The sequence below is a fragment of the Myotis daubentonii genome, chromosome 10, assembly GCF_963259705.1.
Source record: "Myotis daubentonii chromosome 10, mMyoDau2.1, whole genome shotgun sequence".
NCBI lineage: Eukaryota > Metazoa > Chordata > Mammalia > Chiroptera > Vespertilionidae > Myotis > Myotis daubentonii.
Window position 1 is genome coordinate 81,148,684 of NC_081849.1, and position 17,053 is coordinate 81,165,736.

General features: G+C 49.0%; 1 protein-coding gene across 3 annotated transcripts in view; it reads right to left on the minus strand.

Moving 5' to 3' along the window:
• Positions 1-17,053, minus strand: part of ELMO1 (engulfment and cell motility 1) — a 391,973-nt gene that overhangs the window by 283,035 nt on the left and 91,885 nt on the right. For all 3 annotated transcript variants that reach the window (XM_059655863.1, XM_059655865.1, XM_059655862.1), the window contains exons 3-4: positions 13,817-13,857; positions 12,796-12,868 (exon numbers count right to left, since the gene is read on the minus strand). In XM_059655863.1, coding sequence (XP_059511846.1) covers positions 12,796-12,868; positions 13,817-13,857 — 114 coding nt within the window. The remainder of the gene's footprint in view (positions 1-12,795; positions 12,869-13,816; positions 13,858-17,053) is intronic.

Below are 17,053 nucleotides of genomic sequence, written 5' to 3' on the forward strand. Positions count from 1 at the left end.
GTTGCGCCGCAACCTCCCCATCGACCCTGCCTTGAGTGTGACAGGGGGCGGTGCCCCAACCCCCCAATCGGCCCTACCCTGAGCGTGACTGAGGGTGGCATCGCAACCTCCTGATCCTCCCTGCTCTGTGCATGACATGGGGCGGTGCCCCAACTCCCCAAATGGCCCTGCTCTGAGCCCGACCAGGGGCTGCACCTAGGGATTGGGCCTGCCCTCTGCCACCCGGCAGCAGGTCTAAGCCAGCAGGTCGTTATCTCCCGAGGGGTCCCAGACTGGGAGAGGGCACAGGCCGGGCTGAGGGACCCCCCCCCTCCCTCCCCGAGTGCACAAATTTTTGTGCACCAGGCCTCTAGTAAATAAATAAAAAGAAAAAGAAATAAATGAATAGTTGCGTCCAGTTGTTCCTGGGTTATTGTAAAATGTCTCCACAGTGGAGTGTGACTATGGAAAGCTTCTCTTCATTGGATATAGAGTGTGGGGTTAGGGAGAGAGTGCCAACAAGGTTCCTAACTCATCACCCATGGTTTCCTCCTGGGAAACACGGAAGTCTGTGTTTCAGCCTGGGGCCCTCTCTACTGTTCTGTGGCCACAGCTTCCACGGAACAATGAACTGAAATAAAACACTGAAGATGGGTGAGCTGCATGTATATTCATGGATCCCACAGGGTGAAAGGAAGGAAAACTCACTTTCTCAAAACTGAAGAATCACATAACTTAGGGTAAATTATCTCTTACAACTACAGTTTGGTTCACAGAAGTTGTTATTTGCAATAACTGGAAATAAAAATGATACTACTGACTCGGGCGTTGTATTGTGGTTTGTTTGTCTACAGAATGGTGATATATATGTATAAGGTACCAGAGGGTCTCTTACTTTCCCCTCCCATTGTTATTGCTGTGAACTGGAGATAAATTCCTACAGCTGAAGGATTCTCAGAACAACATCATTTATTTTCAAAAGGGGACATTCAAATCCATGTGACTCAGTTTACATATCATTTCATGAAATCTTGTGAAGCTTTAAAAACATTTAATCGACATCCAGCAGAGTATAGATATTGTGTGTGCATATGTATATGCATGTGTGTATGTATACTAGTATGTGTGTACATGTATATGCATGTGTGTCTATATACATGAAAGTGTGTATGTACTTGTTTTGAAACTGATAATCAGTCGCGTGGAACTGAAACTTTCTAACACTGATTTGAGACTCTTGGTAAGAGGAGCATTAAGATTATTTATTCACTCTGCAATTCCTCCACTGTTAGTCATCTGAAAGGGTTATGTGCGTATTTTGAAAACTGAATTAACCAGCATCGCACATAATTTATTCAGCAACGAACTGTACATTTTATCTTGCAAAGAAAACTGCATCACATCAAATCAGCACACCATCCTGGGACACCTACATATTACACTAGGAAACCACGCGAGACCCTGGAGGGCACCCAGAGGCGGGCGCACAGTTTTTTGTGATAAAGCACTTGGATCCGGCCGAGAGGAAATACAGATTAGCTCACAAACAGTTAAAGAAGAGTTCAAGGCCACAGTAAAGAGCCAGGTCCCAATTAGTGGGGGAAAAATGAAGCTAAGGGACAATAAATTAAAGAGACAGTAGTTCCTATAGCAGTAGAGAGGAGGGGAAGAGGCTGAGAAGAGGACTGAATTTAGAAACTAATCTCCCAACTGGGGTTAAGATGATGTCAGACAAGCGGCCAAGGTTCCGTCCACCGTACAGTTCCGGTTCGGTGGCGAGAGGAGGGCGCTGCCCTGAAGTGACAGTACGTTAATGGCATTGCTTCCAGTGCGTGTTCGCTGCTGAGACGCATTACCCAGAAGCAAGGAGTCTGTCATCTCATGCCTTTATCCCCAACATCCAATCTAGTGCCTGAGACCTAGGGCTGGGGGTGGTTCTGAATCCCAGGAAAAGCCACACTGGGGAGACAGAGCGAGGCTTACCTGGAGAACACTAAGGCAGTTTGTCTAAAGTTAGGGGAACAAGGGACAGGCCACAAAATTGAGAATGTTGACTGTGGCTAGATCCTGACGCACCTGACGGCCAGGCTAAGTAAGACAGGTGGACCCCATTCTTCTGGGCAGTGGCAGAGACCAGTCAGAATGCTGCCTCCAGGTCACGAAGCCCGCCGGCCGACGAGTCGGTAAGAATTCAGAGGGGGTTTTCGTCTGTGAGCAGGAATACGGGGAAGGACCCAGAGGCCACTGTCACTCTCAGTGGGTAGCGTTCAACATGGCACCGGGACCCACTTGTGAAAAATGCTTGGGCCCCAGCATGAATCTACCCTGAAACTGAGAGCCGTGCTTGGGAAGATGGGAGCAGCCCAGGTGGAAGTGACACAGCTTTACTGCCTGAAAATACAGTGCGACACAAGCCTGTAAATACAGTAAAAGCCACTGCACTGCACACTGTAATTAGGTAGATTTTTTTATTAAGATATCTCAATAAAGATTTTTTTTAAATAAACAGAGTCAGGCTGGTGTGGCTCAGTGGTTGAGCACTGATCCAGGAACCAAGAGGTCAGAGCACATGGCCGGGTTGTGGGCTTGATCCCCAGTGGGGGGCTTGCAGGAGACAGACATTTCTCTCTCATTGATATTTCTCTCTCTCTATCCCTCTCCCTCCCTCTCTCTCTAAAAATCAATAATAAATAAATAAACAAATATAATAAAGCAGAAGAGTTCATGTCCTACTTACAGACATTTCTCCACTTATTTACCTATGAATATAAGTTAGATAATTTTTATATTCTGACTTAGGAGTGTCCAAAAGGGAAGTCAGAATTAGATATGATAGTAAGGTAATTATACATTAACATTTTATCGGGCTGCGCACATCAACAAATTTATCGAGAACACATCCCTGTGGACATACCTAAGCAGTATTATTCACCTGCATTGCGTCATCGGTGCCCTTCACCGAAATGTCAAGGAACAGTCAACAAGCTTTTGAAGGCGACATTCCAAGAAGATTCTTATCTGGTCCTATTTTCTACCAGCCTTTGATGTCAATCTCATCGGGTATTTCAAAACTCCAGGCATTCTTTCCTCTCCCCAGTGAGTCGTTTTCTGATGGTTTCTAGCACAGCTTCCAGCTCTCCTCCAGTATGGTGCATCCAGACTAATCACAGGGCCACAGTCTAAGCATCTGTGGCCAGGCTCAGCTTAAAACCCTCTGAGGGCTTCCCAGTGCTCTTAGCATGAGGTTCAAAACCCTGACCATAGCCTCCCCAGGCCTGGAAAACTGGGGCTGACGCCAAATTCTCCAGCCAACATCTTGCCCATTTTAAGGGCCTCACCCCTTTGTCCCCAACCTTTCCTCTTAGATTTCTGCTTGAATATCACCTGCTCCAGGCCAAATTAGGTCTGGACACTCGCATTTGTCCTTTGTGGCACTTGCAATTGTAACTGGTCAATGCGGGGTGAACGCCGACTGTCCTTCTCCCCTTCTGGACTTGGGGCATCAGGAGGGTGGGAACTACCTCCAGCCCAGCACAGTGCTGGCACATATGGGCATCAGGACACATTTCTTGAGTCAAATCCGTGCATTCTCAGCTTTTCTCCTCCTGGTGTGGCTGTTTCCTCTCGACAGCCCCAGTGACGGGCTGGGAGAGCCAGGGCCACCAGCCTGTCCCTGGACCCGCTCCTCAGAGCCTGGTGACCGGCCCACAGGCAGCCAGCAGGACTCAGAGCATCCCCAACTGAAGTCAGGCTCAGTCACAAGTCAAGGGAGAAAGGCCTCCGTGCCAGGCACAGGTGACCTGGGCGTCTAACGAAGGAGATGCAGACAGCAGGCGTGAGAGAGGAGGCAGAGAGGGCCAAGGGGCAGCAGAGAGAAGTGCTTGGAGTCAAGGGACAGGGCAAGGGGGAAGCAGGCACACCTTTCCTTGCCCATCCTGCCTGCTGAGAGCCAGGCCTGGCGGCTCTGGCCAGGTCCACAGGTGGCAGCCGTGCTGGTCACACCTGGCGGGGGTAGTTTGCTGAGGCAGCAACAGAGGCTCCTGTGGAACAAACGTGGGAATCCTGCACAACCGGGAATGTGTCCCAGGACGTGGATGGTTCGGAAATTTACAAGGACCCTGGGCTCAGATGACAGAGCCCACCTGTCCTAGGGGGAGCTCTGTGATCAGAGTAAGACCTACATGGGTGGCACGGGGTCAACTTCTGGTCCCAATTGGCTGTGGGGCAGTAGGGAAGGGACCCCTGGCACCAGGCCACAGAGAGGCCCCTCCCAGGAGCCAGGGCAGGGCAGCTCCCTGGGAGACACATGCCTCTGCCTGTGTTGGATGTCGTTTGGTGGTGGTGTAGGGGTGTGTGTGTGTGTGTGTGTGTGTTACTTTCTTCAGGGAAGAGCACACTCCGAATGTGTCTTCCTTAAACCCCTGGCCGCTTGTATTTTTCCTTCTTAATCCCCCTTGTAATGATGTGCAGTGACTTGCAAACATTTTTGACCCAAGCCGGGTGAAAACTAACACTACCCATGTGTTACAGGAGTGAAATGAAAGAAATATTTCAGCAAACGACACATGGAGCATACTCTTGTCTTTTTTTTTTTTTTAAATATATTTTATTGATTTTTTTACAGAGAGGAAGGGAGAGAGATAGACAGTTAGAAACATCGACAAGAGAGAAACATCGATCAGCTGCCTCCTGCACATCCCCTACCAGGGATGTGTCCGCAACCCAGGTACATGCCCTTGACCGGAATCGAACCTGGGACCCTCCAGTCCGCAGGCCGACGCTCTATCCACTGAGCCAAACCGGTTCCGGCTCTTGTCTTTATTATAGTCCATTTTTAATGCTCTTTCAACCTACTTAACTGATTTTATACCCACTAATAAATAATAACCTGCAGTTTGAAAAACAATACTATTGCCTCTATGATCATATAACTTATCATTTAAAAACAATTTTACATTTTTCAGGTTATATTCAAAGTAGAAGAAAATTCCCCAATCTTCCCGGAAATACCCCGGACCTCATACTCTCTGAGCCACATTGAAGAGATGGAGCGAGGGGCCCTGTGCTGCCTGGGCCTGAGGATCCTCACCAGGCAGAGGCAGATGAGCCCAGGGCGGTGCCCCGTCTCCTTCCCTGGCAGCCCACGCCACACACCAGAAAGGCGAGCTGGACGTGCAAACATGCGTGCATCCATCTGAACTGTTTGCATCACAGAGCTCCTCAGACAGCCAGGGGACAGCCCTGCTCTCATCTTGTTTAGCGACCAACGGAGACATGCATCCTCATGTCCTCTGACCCAGCCCGGAGGAGCCCTCCACCGTCTCCGGTCAGAGCTGAGCTCCCACACAGCGAGGGCCCCGTTCCATTCCAGGTGGGGAGAGGCTCTGGGGACACGTGGGCACTTTGGGGGGATGGCTAAGGCATGTTACTTGGTTTAGCGATGCTGATCAATCGCTGTTATTGGGGCAAAGGTATCCATAGAATGCAGTGCTTTTGGGAGGACTTAGAGGTGGTGAATGAGGACTGGCCACTGAGGAAACCAGGGAGGAGAAAGAAGAGAATGGGAGATGGATTTCTACCTCCAGTACCAGGCCCTGGGGGCCTGCCGCTGCGGACATGCGATGCAAAGTTCAGAAACGCCTGCCTGTCCACAGCACAGCCCGGAGCACCGGTTGGCGCTCTGCAGGCAGACTTCCTGGGCCAGGCCCACGCCGGCACCCCCATCCTGAGCCTCCCACACCCTGAGCCTCCGCCGTGCCCTCTGCAATGTGGAGTGTGGAACAATCAAACCCGGCCCACGGGCTCACTGTGAAGATTCCACACAACACGGTCCGCGGGGAGCACGTGGCTGAGCGCTTGTCACACAGTGAGCCTCCACAAATGTTCAGGGCTGTGGTCACTGCCTCCCCCCGCCCCCTCTGTCTGTCACTCCCCACTGGCCTGCCAGGTGCCTAAAGCTCCCAAAAGAGTGGTCTTTCAGGGACAACATTTCCCATTAGTCTCAGAATTCAGATCAGATGCCATTCAAATTCAGCTAGCCTGCTCCAGGACCCTCTGGGCCCTTTCTCTTCTAGTAGACTCCCCTTTCCACAGGGGATACGTTCCAAGACTCCCCGGTGGGTGCCTGAACCAAGGGCAGCACCAAACCCTCTCTGTACTCTGTTTGTACACACGCACACCTATGCTAGAGTTTAATGTATAAATTTGGGCACAGTGAGCAATTCACAATAACCAATAATACAATAGAACAATTAAACAATATACTGTAAAAAACAATTATCGATATGTGAGGGTGGCAGGTGCTCTCTCAGCAAACTAGCACACATTTACTCTTCCTTTCCCACAGTCTCCAGGACAGAAGAGTCCTCTCGCCACAGCCACCTGAGCATGCGACTGTGCCCTTCCCTTATTAACCTGGGAACTTCTACCTTCTCACTTGAAGGAAGCACTTGCGGCTTCTCTGAGGCGTCAGAACTGCCAGCATCACTACTCTTGTGCCCTGGGCTGTTATTAGGTAAAAGGAGGGCGACTTGAGCACAGCACGGTGACACCTGATCTGATCATCAGGATGCAAGCAGGTGACTAATGGGCCGAGAGCGAGGAGAGGGATGAGTCACATCCCAGGTGGGATGGAGCGGGCCTGCGTGAGACTTCATCAGGCTTCTCAGAACAGCACACGCATGAATACTTAGAACCGTTCTCTGGGACTTTTCATGTAGTATGTTCAGAGCGTGGCTGGCCATGGTAACTGCAGCCAAGGAGAAGGTTCCTGCCTCTCCTTCCTCAGAACCTGTGTCCATTCCGGGACCTGCTCCCCGCCTGGACCTGGAGATGCAGAGCACGGAGAATGGACCGTATCCTCTCACTAAGCTCTTTGCGGAGCCCAGGACTGAGGCGTGAGAGCTGAACTGAATGCCAGTAATGGAGTTGTCTCCTGACCTGATGGGGAGCACCAGGCCCCAGGTGTCGTGCATCCCTGTCTGCCCGTGGTGCTCGGGGGCTCGGGGCCTGAGAACTCGGAGCACCTAGGAAGGGGAAACTGCAGAGAAGGGGTGCTCTTCAAACAACCCTACCTCTGCCCCAAGGTCCCTGGGGCCAGCTTTGCAGAGAGGGCCTGGGTCAGGCGTGGTTACTGCTGATATCACAAAATGGGAATTCCTCCCTTCGAGGTAGATCACATGAAGAAGGTCTTTGTAGGGGGAACCAAATGCCATTCTGAAGTCGGGATAAAACTTCAAGTCCACGTTGCCCAACCCGCTAATGACACCCCCACCAGGCCTGCTCCTGGGAACTGCCTCCTGCGTGCTTAGAATTAAGGGTGGCAAGGCCAGGTTCCTGTTTGCCTACAAGGACTGCTATGGGGGTATTATCTAATGGTAATCCCCACGAAAGGCAAGTGAAATTCATTTGCCAGCCCCGATGAGGGGGAGACTGCCTGTGACACTTCCTCTAACGTACCCTCTTAAGGAATAAGGAAGCAACAGGCTGAGGCTCGCAGCCAATGCAACAGGCTGTAACTTCCTGCCTGAGTTCTCGAGGCAGTTACGGTCAGAATCACTGGCTGGCATCAGCAAACAAAGGGCATCGTAACTGTATGAGGGCCCAGGTGCTGGGAAGGATGGCATCAGGAGGTGGCACCTGGGTCCCAGCCTCAGTCTGACCACTGTCCATCCGAGTGACCTAAATAAGTTGTTGCCTCGTCACTCTCGGTCTCACATTCCTCGCTGTAAAATGGAGATTAATACCCTCATCATCTGACCGGAATGAGGACAGAGAACGCCAATGCATATTCCTCTCCATCACAGAAGACAAATTCCACTGGAATATTTGAAGTTAACACGCAACCCACACAAGTAAACAAGTAGGACTACATCCAAGTAAAAACCTTCTGCACAGCAAAGGGAACCATGGACCAGAATGAAAAGGCAAGCTACAAAATGGGAGAAAAGTGTGTACAAATCATATATCTGACAAAGGGGTTAATATCCAAATTATATAAAGAACTCACAAGAGTCAATAGCAAAACAACAAACAATCCCATTTTAAAATGGACAGAAGAGCTAAATAGACATTTTTTGAAAGAAGGTATACAAATGATTGATGAGTATATGAAAATATGCTCAAGATCATTAACAATCAGGAAAATGCCACAATGTATTAAAGCCACAATGAGAGTTTATCTCACACGTGTTAGAATGACCATCATCTAAAAGGGGGGGGGGGTGGAGAGAGAAAGAAAGAGAGTTGGTGAGGATGCTGAAAAGAAAGAGAGCCCTCTTGATGGAGATGTAAATGGGTGCAGCCACTATGGGAAACAGTATGATGAAAGTTCCTCAAAACAATCAAAAACTCAACTAGCATAATGAACCAGAAACCCCACTTTCTGGGTATATAGCCAAAGAAAATGAAAAGAGGTTACCAGAGAGATATAAGCACCACCGTGCTCATCGCAGCATCGACAATAGCCCAGACATGGAAGCAACGTAAGTGGCCATGGACAGGTGATGAGGAAAGATGTGGCATGTGTGTGCTCACTGGAATATTACTCAGCCCTGAGGGAGACGGAAATCCTGCCATTTTCAACATCATGGATGGCCCCTGCAGGCATTACGCCAAGAGGTAAGTCCCACAAGGAAAGACAAACACTGCAGGGCATCGCTTATATCTAAAATCTTAAAAACAAAGTCAAACAAAAACAGAGAGTAGATAAGTGGTTGCCATGGACTGAGGGGCTGAGAGAAATAGAGAGAGGCTGGGAGAAGGGTACAAACTTCAGCTGTAAGATGAATGAGGACGGAGGATATGGAGGATGTAACGTAAAATACGGTGATTATGGTCGATAACACTGTAGCATAGAACTGAAATTTGCTGAGAAAGGAGAACTTACATGTTCTCACCAAATAAGTAAATAAATAAATAAATGAGGTGATGGATGTGCTAATTAGGTAGATGGGAGGAATCCTTTCAAAATGTATAGGCATTATCTAATTACCATGATGGACACTTTACCATGATCTTACAACTTTATTTGTCAATTATACCTCAATAAAGCTAAAAATACACAATTCACTTTTCATTTTTTTATTCTCTCCCCCGCCCCCAGACATAACCCTGAGATACAAAAGTCTCTGGGGCAGAATCTGAACTTGTGAACAGCTGATGCTTAGCTTTCTCCAAGGCATTTGCATGACAATGTGACACTCCCCCTCTGCACGGAAAGAGCGAAGCTAATGGGCCAATAAGCAAATAAGGACCATTACAGAGAGGGGGCTGGGGCCAGGTGGGAGCTGCCTTCCCGGGGAGCCCCAGCCTCGGTCCACCGGCCACAACCTGTGCTAGCTGCCGGGCCTGGGGAACTGTTCTTCTTTAAAATGACAGGTCACATCTGATCTCTGGCAGAGGAAGGGAGACCACCTCGTACACAAGGGGAGATCAGTAACTCAGAACACACACAGGCTTCAAACATCAGTCACCAGTTACCATGGTGATGCAAGTATTACCTAACAACTCACTGGCTGTAAGTGTCCAAGATCGTGCTAAATGCAGTGCCTGAAAAGACGGAAAATGGGCTCTAGTTCTAGGAAAACTTGCAAGGAGCTACCTGGACCTAATGGCAGACGGCAGGCAGCCCAGGTCTGCCCCTGCACACTGGCTTGAGGCCCTTCCCTGCCCTGCAGTGCGGAGTGCTGTGGAACAGCTGCAGGGGGAAAAGGCATGACATCTTATTTACAAATGAAGTATTGGGAAGATGAGTCTCCTCATCCCGCAAACTCTTACTAAAAGAACCCCCTCCGAGCTGGTGTGGCTCATGGTGGAGCATTTGAGCACTGACCCATGAACCAAGAGGTAACGGGTTAGGTTCCCAGTCAGGGCTCATGCAGGGGGCCTGCGGGAGGCAGTGATTAATGTTTCTCTCTCACTGATGTTTCTATTTCTCTCTCCCTCTCCCTTCCTCTCTAAAATCAATAAAAATATATATATATTTTTTAGAAGAATCATCTCTGCTGCCACTGCCCACTGAAGAGGGACAGATGGAATGACAGGCTTAGGTGGCAGTCCATTTTACTTTATTTTATTTTATTTTATTTTATTTTATATATGTTTATTGATTTTAGAGAGAGGGAAGGAGGGGGATAGAGAGATAAAAACATCAACTGGCTACCTGCTGCACGCCCACTCCTGGGCAAAACCCGGGCATGTGCCCTGACTGGGAATTGAACCATGACCTCCTGGTTCATGGGCCAAAGCTTAACAACTGAACCACGGTCGCTGGGGAGGTGGCAGCCCCTTTTAAACTCAACAAGAACTTCCTCCAGCAGAACAATTTCCCAGAAAATGACTAGGATGCCCAATAAAATGATCATTTTCCTACTATTCTGAGGAGTTTAAATTGGCTGAGTCTATGTTAATTTTAATTAGAACAAAAGCATAAATGCTGCATGAATTTTTAAATTTTTCCAAGAATCAGCTGCACACAAACACACTCCTAGGTGGAACTTAGGGCATGACTTCTGTTCACGGTGCACAGAGCCCACCTCTTCGGAAGAGGCCCAGGGCACAGGGCTGCCAGGTGGTCCCCGGTGCCTGCACCAGGACCCCAGGAGGGCTGTCTTCACACAAACACACTCCTAGGTGGAACTTAGGGCATGACTTCTGTTCATGGTGCACAGAGCCCACCTCTTCGGAAGAGGCCCAGGGCACAGGGCTGCCAGGTGGTCCCCGGTGCCTGCACCAGGACCCCAGGAGGGCTGTCTGCATGCAAACCCAGGCCACATCCCAGGCCTGCTCCATATGAGTCGCCCAGGTCGGGGTCTAAAAATCTGTACTTTTAAAAGGTTCTCCCTGGGAGGCTATGTTCTCTAGTCTGAGAATCCTGTCCATAGGAATCTCCAATGAACTCCAGTCCCCTGACAATGGTGACCGAAGACAGGACAGCACCAGGGGACACAGGCTGAGAGAGGCTAATCAAAGGCAGGGCTCTGGGTGGCTCAGCGACTGTGGACCACAACCCAGGGTCAAAGTCCAGCCCAAATCCAAGTGTTATATATGTGTGCGTGAGACACAAGAATTTCACAAGCTAGCAGGAGATACACTCCGACCTAGTCTATCTATTCTATTCCAATTTTTAATACGATTACAATGAACTGAATTGACTGCATTATCCATTAGCTGGTGATGTTTGTAAAACCCTACTATAACTTCGACTGTCCTATAATCTTATCACTTAAAAGTTTTTACACTTTTCCCATTATACCTCAATGAGTAGAGAACCATCCAATCTTTTCCAATGACACCCCAAAGTCACAATATGTTAGCTGCCTTTAAAAGGTGAACCAAGTTGAAATGAGTCTTCTGCTTAAAGCAATCGTCAGCAATACATTTCCCTGCTAGCACTGAACCTTACTTATCTCCTCTATCTTACAAAGAGCAGCATGTAGATTATCTGAAGGCAGGATAAAATAAATGAAAAATATTAAGAAAATGAAGCATGAGGACAGGGAACTAAGTGTGAGTTAAAGGAACAAGTCACATCAACAACATGGCAGGAGGTCTAGGCCCAGCGCTAACTCTCAGCACCAGCAGCCGGGTGACAGGGATAGCACAGCAGTTATAAAAGTTCCCGTGTGCATCTGGACAGAACAAGGCAAATTCTGGAAGCATTTCCAGGCTGTGGCTGTCCTCCCTCACACACCCCCACACACACTCCTCATGTAAAGTGAGCAGTCACAGTGGGCATAAGGCCCACTACTGAGTCCACCTTCCACCATCACTTGACTTGTGGGTAAACCTGGGGTTACTCTAGGGGCCACTGACAGAGGAACACAGCCCAAAGCCAGAGGTCACCCCACTCTCCCTCCTCCCAGAGCATCCTCCATTTACTTCTGTCCCCGCGCTTCCCACCTCGCTGTGGTGAAAACTTTTCACAGAGCTGCCCCCTCCTCCCCACTGACGGCACCAGGTTACATGTTCCACGAGGACCATGTTGGCTCCTTGCATCTCGGTGAATGCTCCATAAAACCAAGCTGGACGCTCAGCTCCTCTAGAAACCCCCACAGGAAAAGTGACAGAAGCACAAAGACGTGGACTTGCTTCTTGAGTCTCTCGGTCACTACCCCTCAGATGCTGACCAAGCCACTGGACTTTTTTTGATTCAGTTCCTTGTCTGTCAACAAAAGCCAATGTGTGTGCATCATGGGTGAGTCTCGAGGAAGAAATCAACAAACAGATGGAACAAGCCTGGCCCACTTCCGGGCATCCGGTAGGTTCTGAATGAAGGCCAGTTTTCCCTTCTCCCCCTGATTTCCCAGCTGCCAGAGCCCCCGTCGTCTTCACAACCCCCCGCTCTCCTCCAAGCTCCCCACGGCATAAACATCACCGAGAAGAAAGCAGGGCTCCCCAAAGCCACAGAACACCTGAGCCTGCACAACGCCAGCTTAAAAAAGTTCTTGCCATTGTTTCAAGACCTTGAAGAGGGTTTAGGCATTGCTGGGGGAAATGCCGTGAAAGGGAGCTAGGCTGTCATCAAGGGTCCCATTAATGCTTCAACCACGCAATGAGAGAGAAAATGAGTGAACTCGCTGTTAGAAGTAAGTGCAGTTGCCAACACGGGACATGGACACCTAGGTGGTCTTCACTCTTGGATGGGCTAAATGCGCCTGGTAGTACTGACGGGGCAGTTCTTTGCTGTGCAGACTCCACTTTGTGGAGGGTCAATGTGAACTGGAGACCAGTATGGTCCTGAACAGAGGAAACATCACTCAGGTTTTAACTTCCTTAAAGGCTAACTGTCCCGGATTCAATCCCGGGCAGACCTACCTTTTCTGTGATGTAGAAGTTTGAGCTGTCGGCATGCTGCAGAGCGAAGACTTCATGGTTGGCCAGAGACCACCTGAAAATATAAGCATAAACTGGTTAGAAAACCAGTGAATGGTCACTTTGTTAGTTTGGTAGAGGTGGAGGAATTGGACACCCTATTACACACCCCACAACGTAGTTGCTAATTCTAAACGGTACCAGCCCACCTGTCACCCTAAGACCCGTTCTTTCCCCGAGGCCCGCCCAGGTTTCTCTCCAAGCCTCCTGCTCACTGCGGCATTTCACCTTCATGGCTTCAGGCAGGGGTGATGTTTAAATATAAAGTTACCCTCCTCCCTATGTTGAAGGCGTGGAGCAGAGACGGGGAAACAAAGGAAATGAATGCAATTTAAGCTTTTGATAACTGTTGCATTTTGATTGCCTCTGCATTCTCCAATTCCCAACCACTCTGGCTTGCTGCAAATTGGAACATTCTAGCAAAGTATCCTGGATCTTAAGTAAATCCCAGGTACCTTCTATCCACAGTTCTGTTTTAAGAGAGAGAAACACACAAGCAGCCAGTACGTGCTTTCCCCTGACGGCGTGCGCGGCCAAGAGAAGCGGGAAAGCGCGTTGCTGTCCGTCCATGGGCAGCACAGTGGCCGCTGGCCTGTGTCATGCTTTCCCTTTACGGGGCCGGCGTGGCCTCCGCTGACACCAAATGAGGTGAGCATCTAACTCCGGAACGTTAGGCCGCTCCCTGCTGAGATTGATGGGTGAGCGCAGCTTCTCACAATAAACAGAGCCTCTCCCGCCCCCCGCCCGAGGTACCCACACGGCCAGTTCACACCTTCCCCTTGAGGGACAAGGTAACCGCTGGGTGGAAAGAGGCATGCACATCTTACGTAGGCATTCGGGGTGTCTTTGGGCAGGTCGAGGGGTGACTTATGAGTGATATCTGACCATCACACGGGAATATTCTATTTGCCCCTCAAGCTGTGGCCCGGAGCCCCTCAGGTGAATCCTGAGTAACAATACTCACCCGTCACAGACTTCCTTTATTATCGCGGACAGCGGTTTTTTCTGCAAAATAGCAAAAAAAAGGAAATACTGTTAGTTTCATTTCATCATTTGAAATGTTTAAAAAAAGGAGAAGCAGAAGGTGAGTGGAGATCTCTAAGCAAGGAGACTTTCCACTTGCTGTTCTTGGCTGTTCTGAAGAAGCCGTTGCTTTTCTCAGGGTAATCACCTAGCCGCCATCACCGCCACACATGCTGATGACTGATGACCCCGGGGGCACTTTCCTCTATTTAATAGTATAAGTTGGACAAAATATACATCATCTGCAACTCGGCCACGTGAAAATCAGGATGAAAACACAGCTTGGTTCAAAGGTCTCAGAAGCCACGAAGGCCTTCAAGGTCCATGATAACCAGAGCTCCTCAGAGGCCATGGGTCGGGCTACCAGCAGCCTGCTTGTGCGCAAACAAGCGTGGACTCGTGATATTTTTATGGAACATGTGGCACATGAAATAGGAGGTATTGTGAAATTTTTCCTCCCGAGCGCACAGAATTCTTTCCACATCCGTGGCACTGACAAACGCCAATCACGCAGTCACTTGAGCTGGGCACACGCGAGCAATGGGACCAAGACAGCATGTGCCCCGGTGTCAACTGGCAGCTGGCACAGCTGGTCCCCTGCCTCACAGCCACAGCTGCGCTCTGCCCGCCTCCAGATGGAAGGAATGCGGGGAGGCACACAGCTCGCCCAGAGATGTGGAAACACTTTCTGTTTTGGATGCAAACAGACCCTGTCTGTCTCCTGGAGTGTCAACCAAAAGAACAAGTCACAGACCAAAAACAAATGGGGAAGAGAAATCAAAGAAAGACACACATGGTCCAAGGTTTTCAGATACACCATGAAAATCTGTCTACACAGAAGTAAGTTTTAGTCCCTTCCTCTGAGGGCAAAGCGGTGTGGAGAAAGGACTTCGGAGCCAAGCGGGACCAGTTCCAATCCCAGCTCGTCAACTTGCCTGCAGTTGGACCTACAACTTCCTTCATTTGCTGAACCTCAAACTAGTTTATCTGTAAAATGGGCATAGGGCCTACTCACTCCTTGGGGTGGGGATATAATTAACTTAAATAAAATTACATTAAAATTAACACAAAGGGCAAAAGACACAAAAAATGGGTTCGGGTTCTGGCTTCCTTGGCCTCTCATGTCACTAGAAGAGCTCCATTTCCTTCTTGTATCTTTGTCCTTGGACACAATGCTGCCATATCCACCCACCTGTGAATTCTGAACACTGTAGTCCTTTCTAAGGCCCTCCAGCCCTGCCCAGAGCTCCAACTCCGTCCTCAGTGTTGCTCCAATGACCGCCTCCCAGTGGAGGTCCAGCCTCTATGACTGGGTTCAAAATGATGTCTGCCAACAACTATGAACAACCGGGGGAAAGAGGACCTAGCACTGGGGAGTGGAAAGATGGTGGGGTGTGCTTGCCATCCTGAGTTGGTCTCCTTTAGAGTAAGATTAGAAATGGGGATCGGGCTCTACCATGAAGTTAATGTCACATTAGTCCGAGGCCTTTGCGAACATCTGTCCATTGTTTAGGGATTTAGCTGTAAGTTAAGGGGCAAACCAAAGGAATAAAAAACTGTAGGAACAAAACTTCTCTCGTAAGACAAAGATTTTGACCTTTCAGCATTTCATGAAGACCAATCGGTCTCTGAGACCCCTAATCTCACTTCTTGCACCCTCCAAACGGAAACGTAAGTAACAGAGCTGGATTTCAGCCTTAAATGACATGGAAACAACAGATCAGGCCAAGGAAGTATTGCTATGGAGGTAGGAAAAGGCACCTGGAATCGCAGCTCCCAGAATCTGACTTCCCAGTTGAGGACTCCTAGAGGGACTTCTGGGATTTTAATTCAGATCGGAATCATAGACTCAGAATCAAATTTGAAAAGACAGAAGCCTGTGGGCTTCTAGAATGATGACATCTAGGACATTCTGAAGATGGATAGAAGGAAGTAGTAAAGACCATGGAAAAAAACAAGCTTAAAGGTTTACTAGAGAAAGGTTAAAGAAAAACGTACACCACAGATGAAAAGGAATCACAGTTAACTGAACATGAAGCGCCCATGGTGCAGCCTCACCTACTGAGATGATGACACGGGAGGATGAGGCTGGTCCCACGGGCCACTTCCTACACCTGTCCCTCCATTCTCCCACCTGCTCCAAGGAAACATTAGCTTCCACCACCCACACCTAGTTGCAATGACTCTCACAGTGCTCATTTCCCTTAACCTGTCCATCTAACTTGACACCATCACTACTACCTTCTTTCTGACACCCTCTTTCCAGCGCTTGTGTTGTATTTTCTTCGTTTTCCTATATTTATAACCAATTCAATAAAATCCAGGAGACCCTTCCTTGTTTCTCTTTGACCTCTAGCTTCCGAGCTCCGTGTTTCTGTTCTTGTGTCTCTGCTTTTACTTCATCGGTCAGTTCCTCACTCACCTTGACTGCCCTAAATCTATTCTGGTCCCAGAACCCTCTCCTGCAAATCTTTGACAGCTTGTTAAGCATAGCATTTTAACTCTCCTTCAGGCATCTTATTTAAATATGAAACAAAACTCATCATTTTCACCATTCACTACCCATCACTCTACCCCAACATAGCGCGCCCCCAAAGCCCTCCACCCCCCACCATGACGACCGTCTTGTTGCAACTCCACTACTGCCAGGGGCATCATTACCTTTATTTCCTTAATTTCCAGGTCAAATTGTTTACAAGGTTGTGTAGCATTTTCCTCTGTGATGTTCACATTATTACTTCTCACCTCCTAACCAGCCTTATAAAGTCCTGATGCCCCTCATTCCAACTCCTGCTATCGCATGAATCGTTCCCTAGTCCGGTCAGCCTTAATCCTACTTTCCAGACCCAGGGCCTTTCCTGAGGACCACTTGCCATGCATGCCCCATCCAATGCTCCACTGGCACGTCAACCTCAGATTCCTGCCTTCCATTAGCTCCTACTTTTGGCAGTTCTTCCATGTACGTTTCCGGAGGACCTGCCTGCTCCTTCGCTTTGCCCTATTCTGTGATAGTCAGTTTACACTGCGGCTCATCCTTACTGCCTCCCTAGCTTCTCTCTCCTCTGTCCTTTCCAGACCTCGTCACCACCTTTGTTAAGGACTCTCCCCGGGATCCCATCACCAGACCCCTGCAAATGAATCTACACATCTCCAAGTTTCTTTCTTTCTAATCCTCACT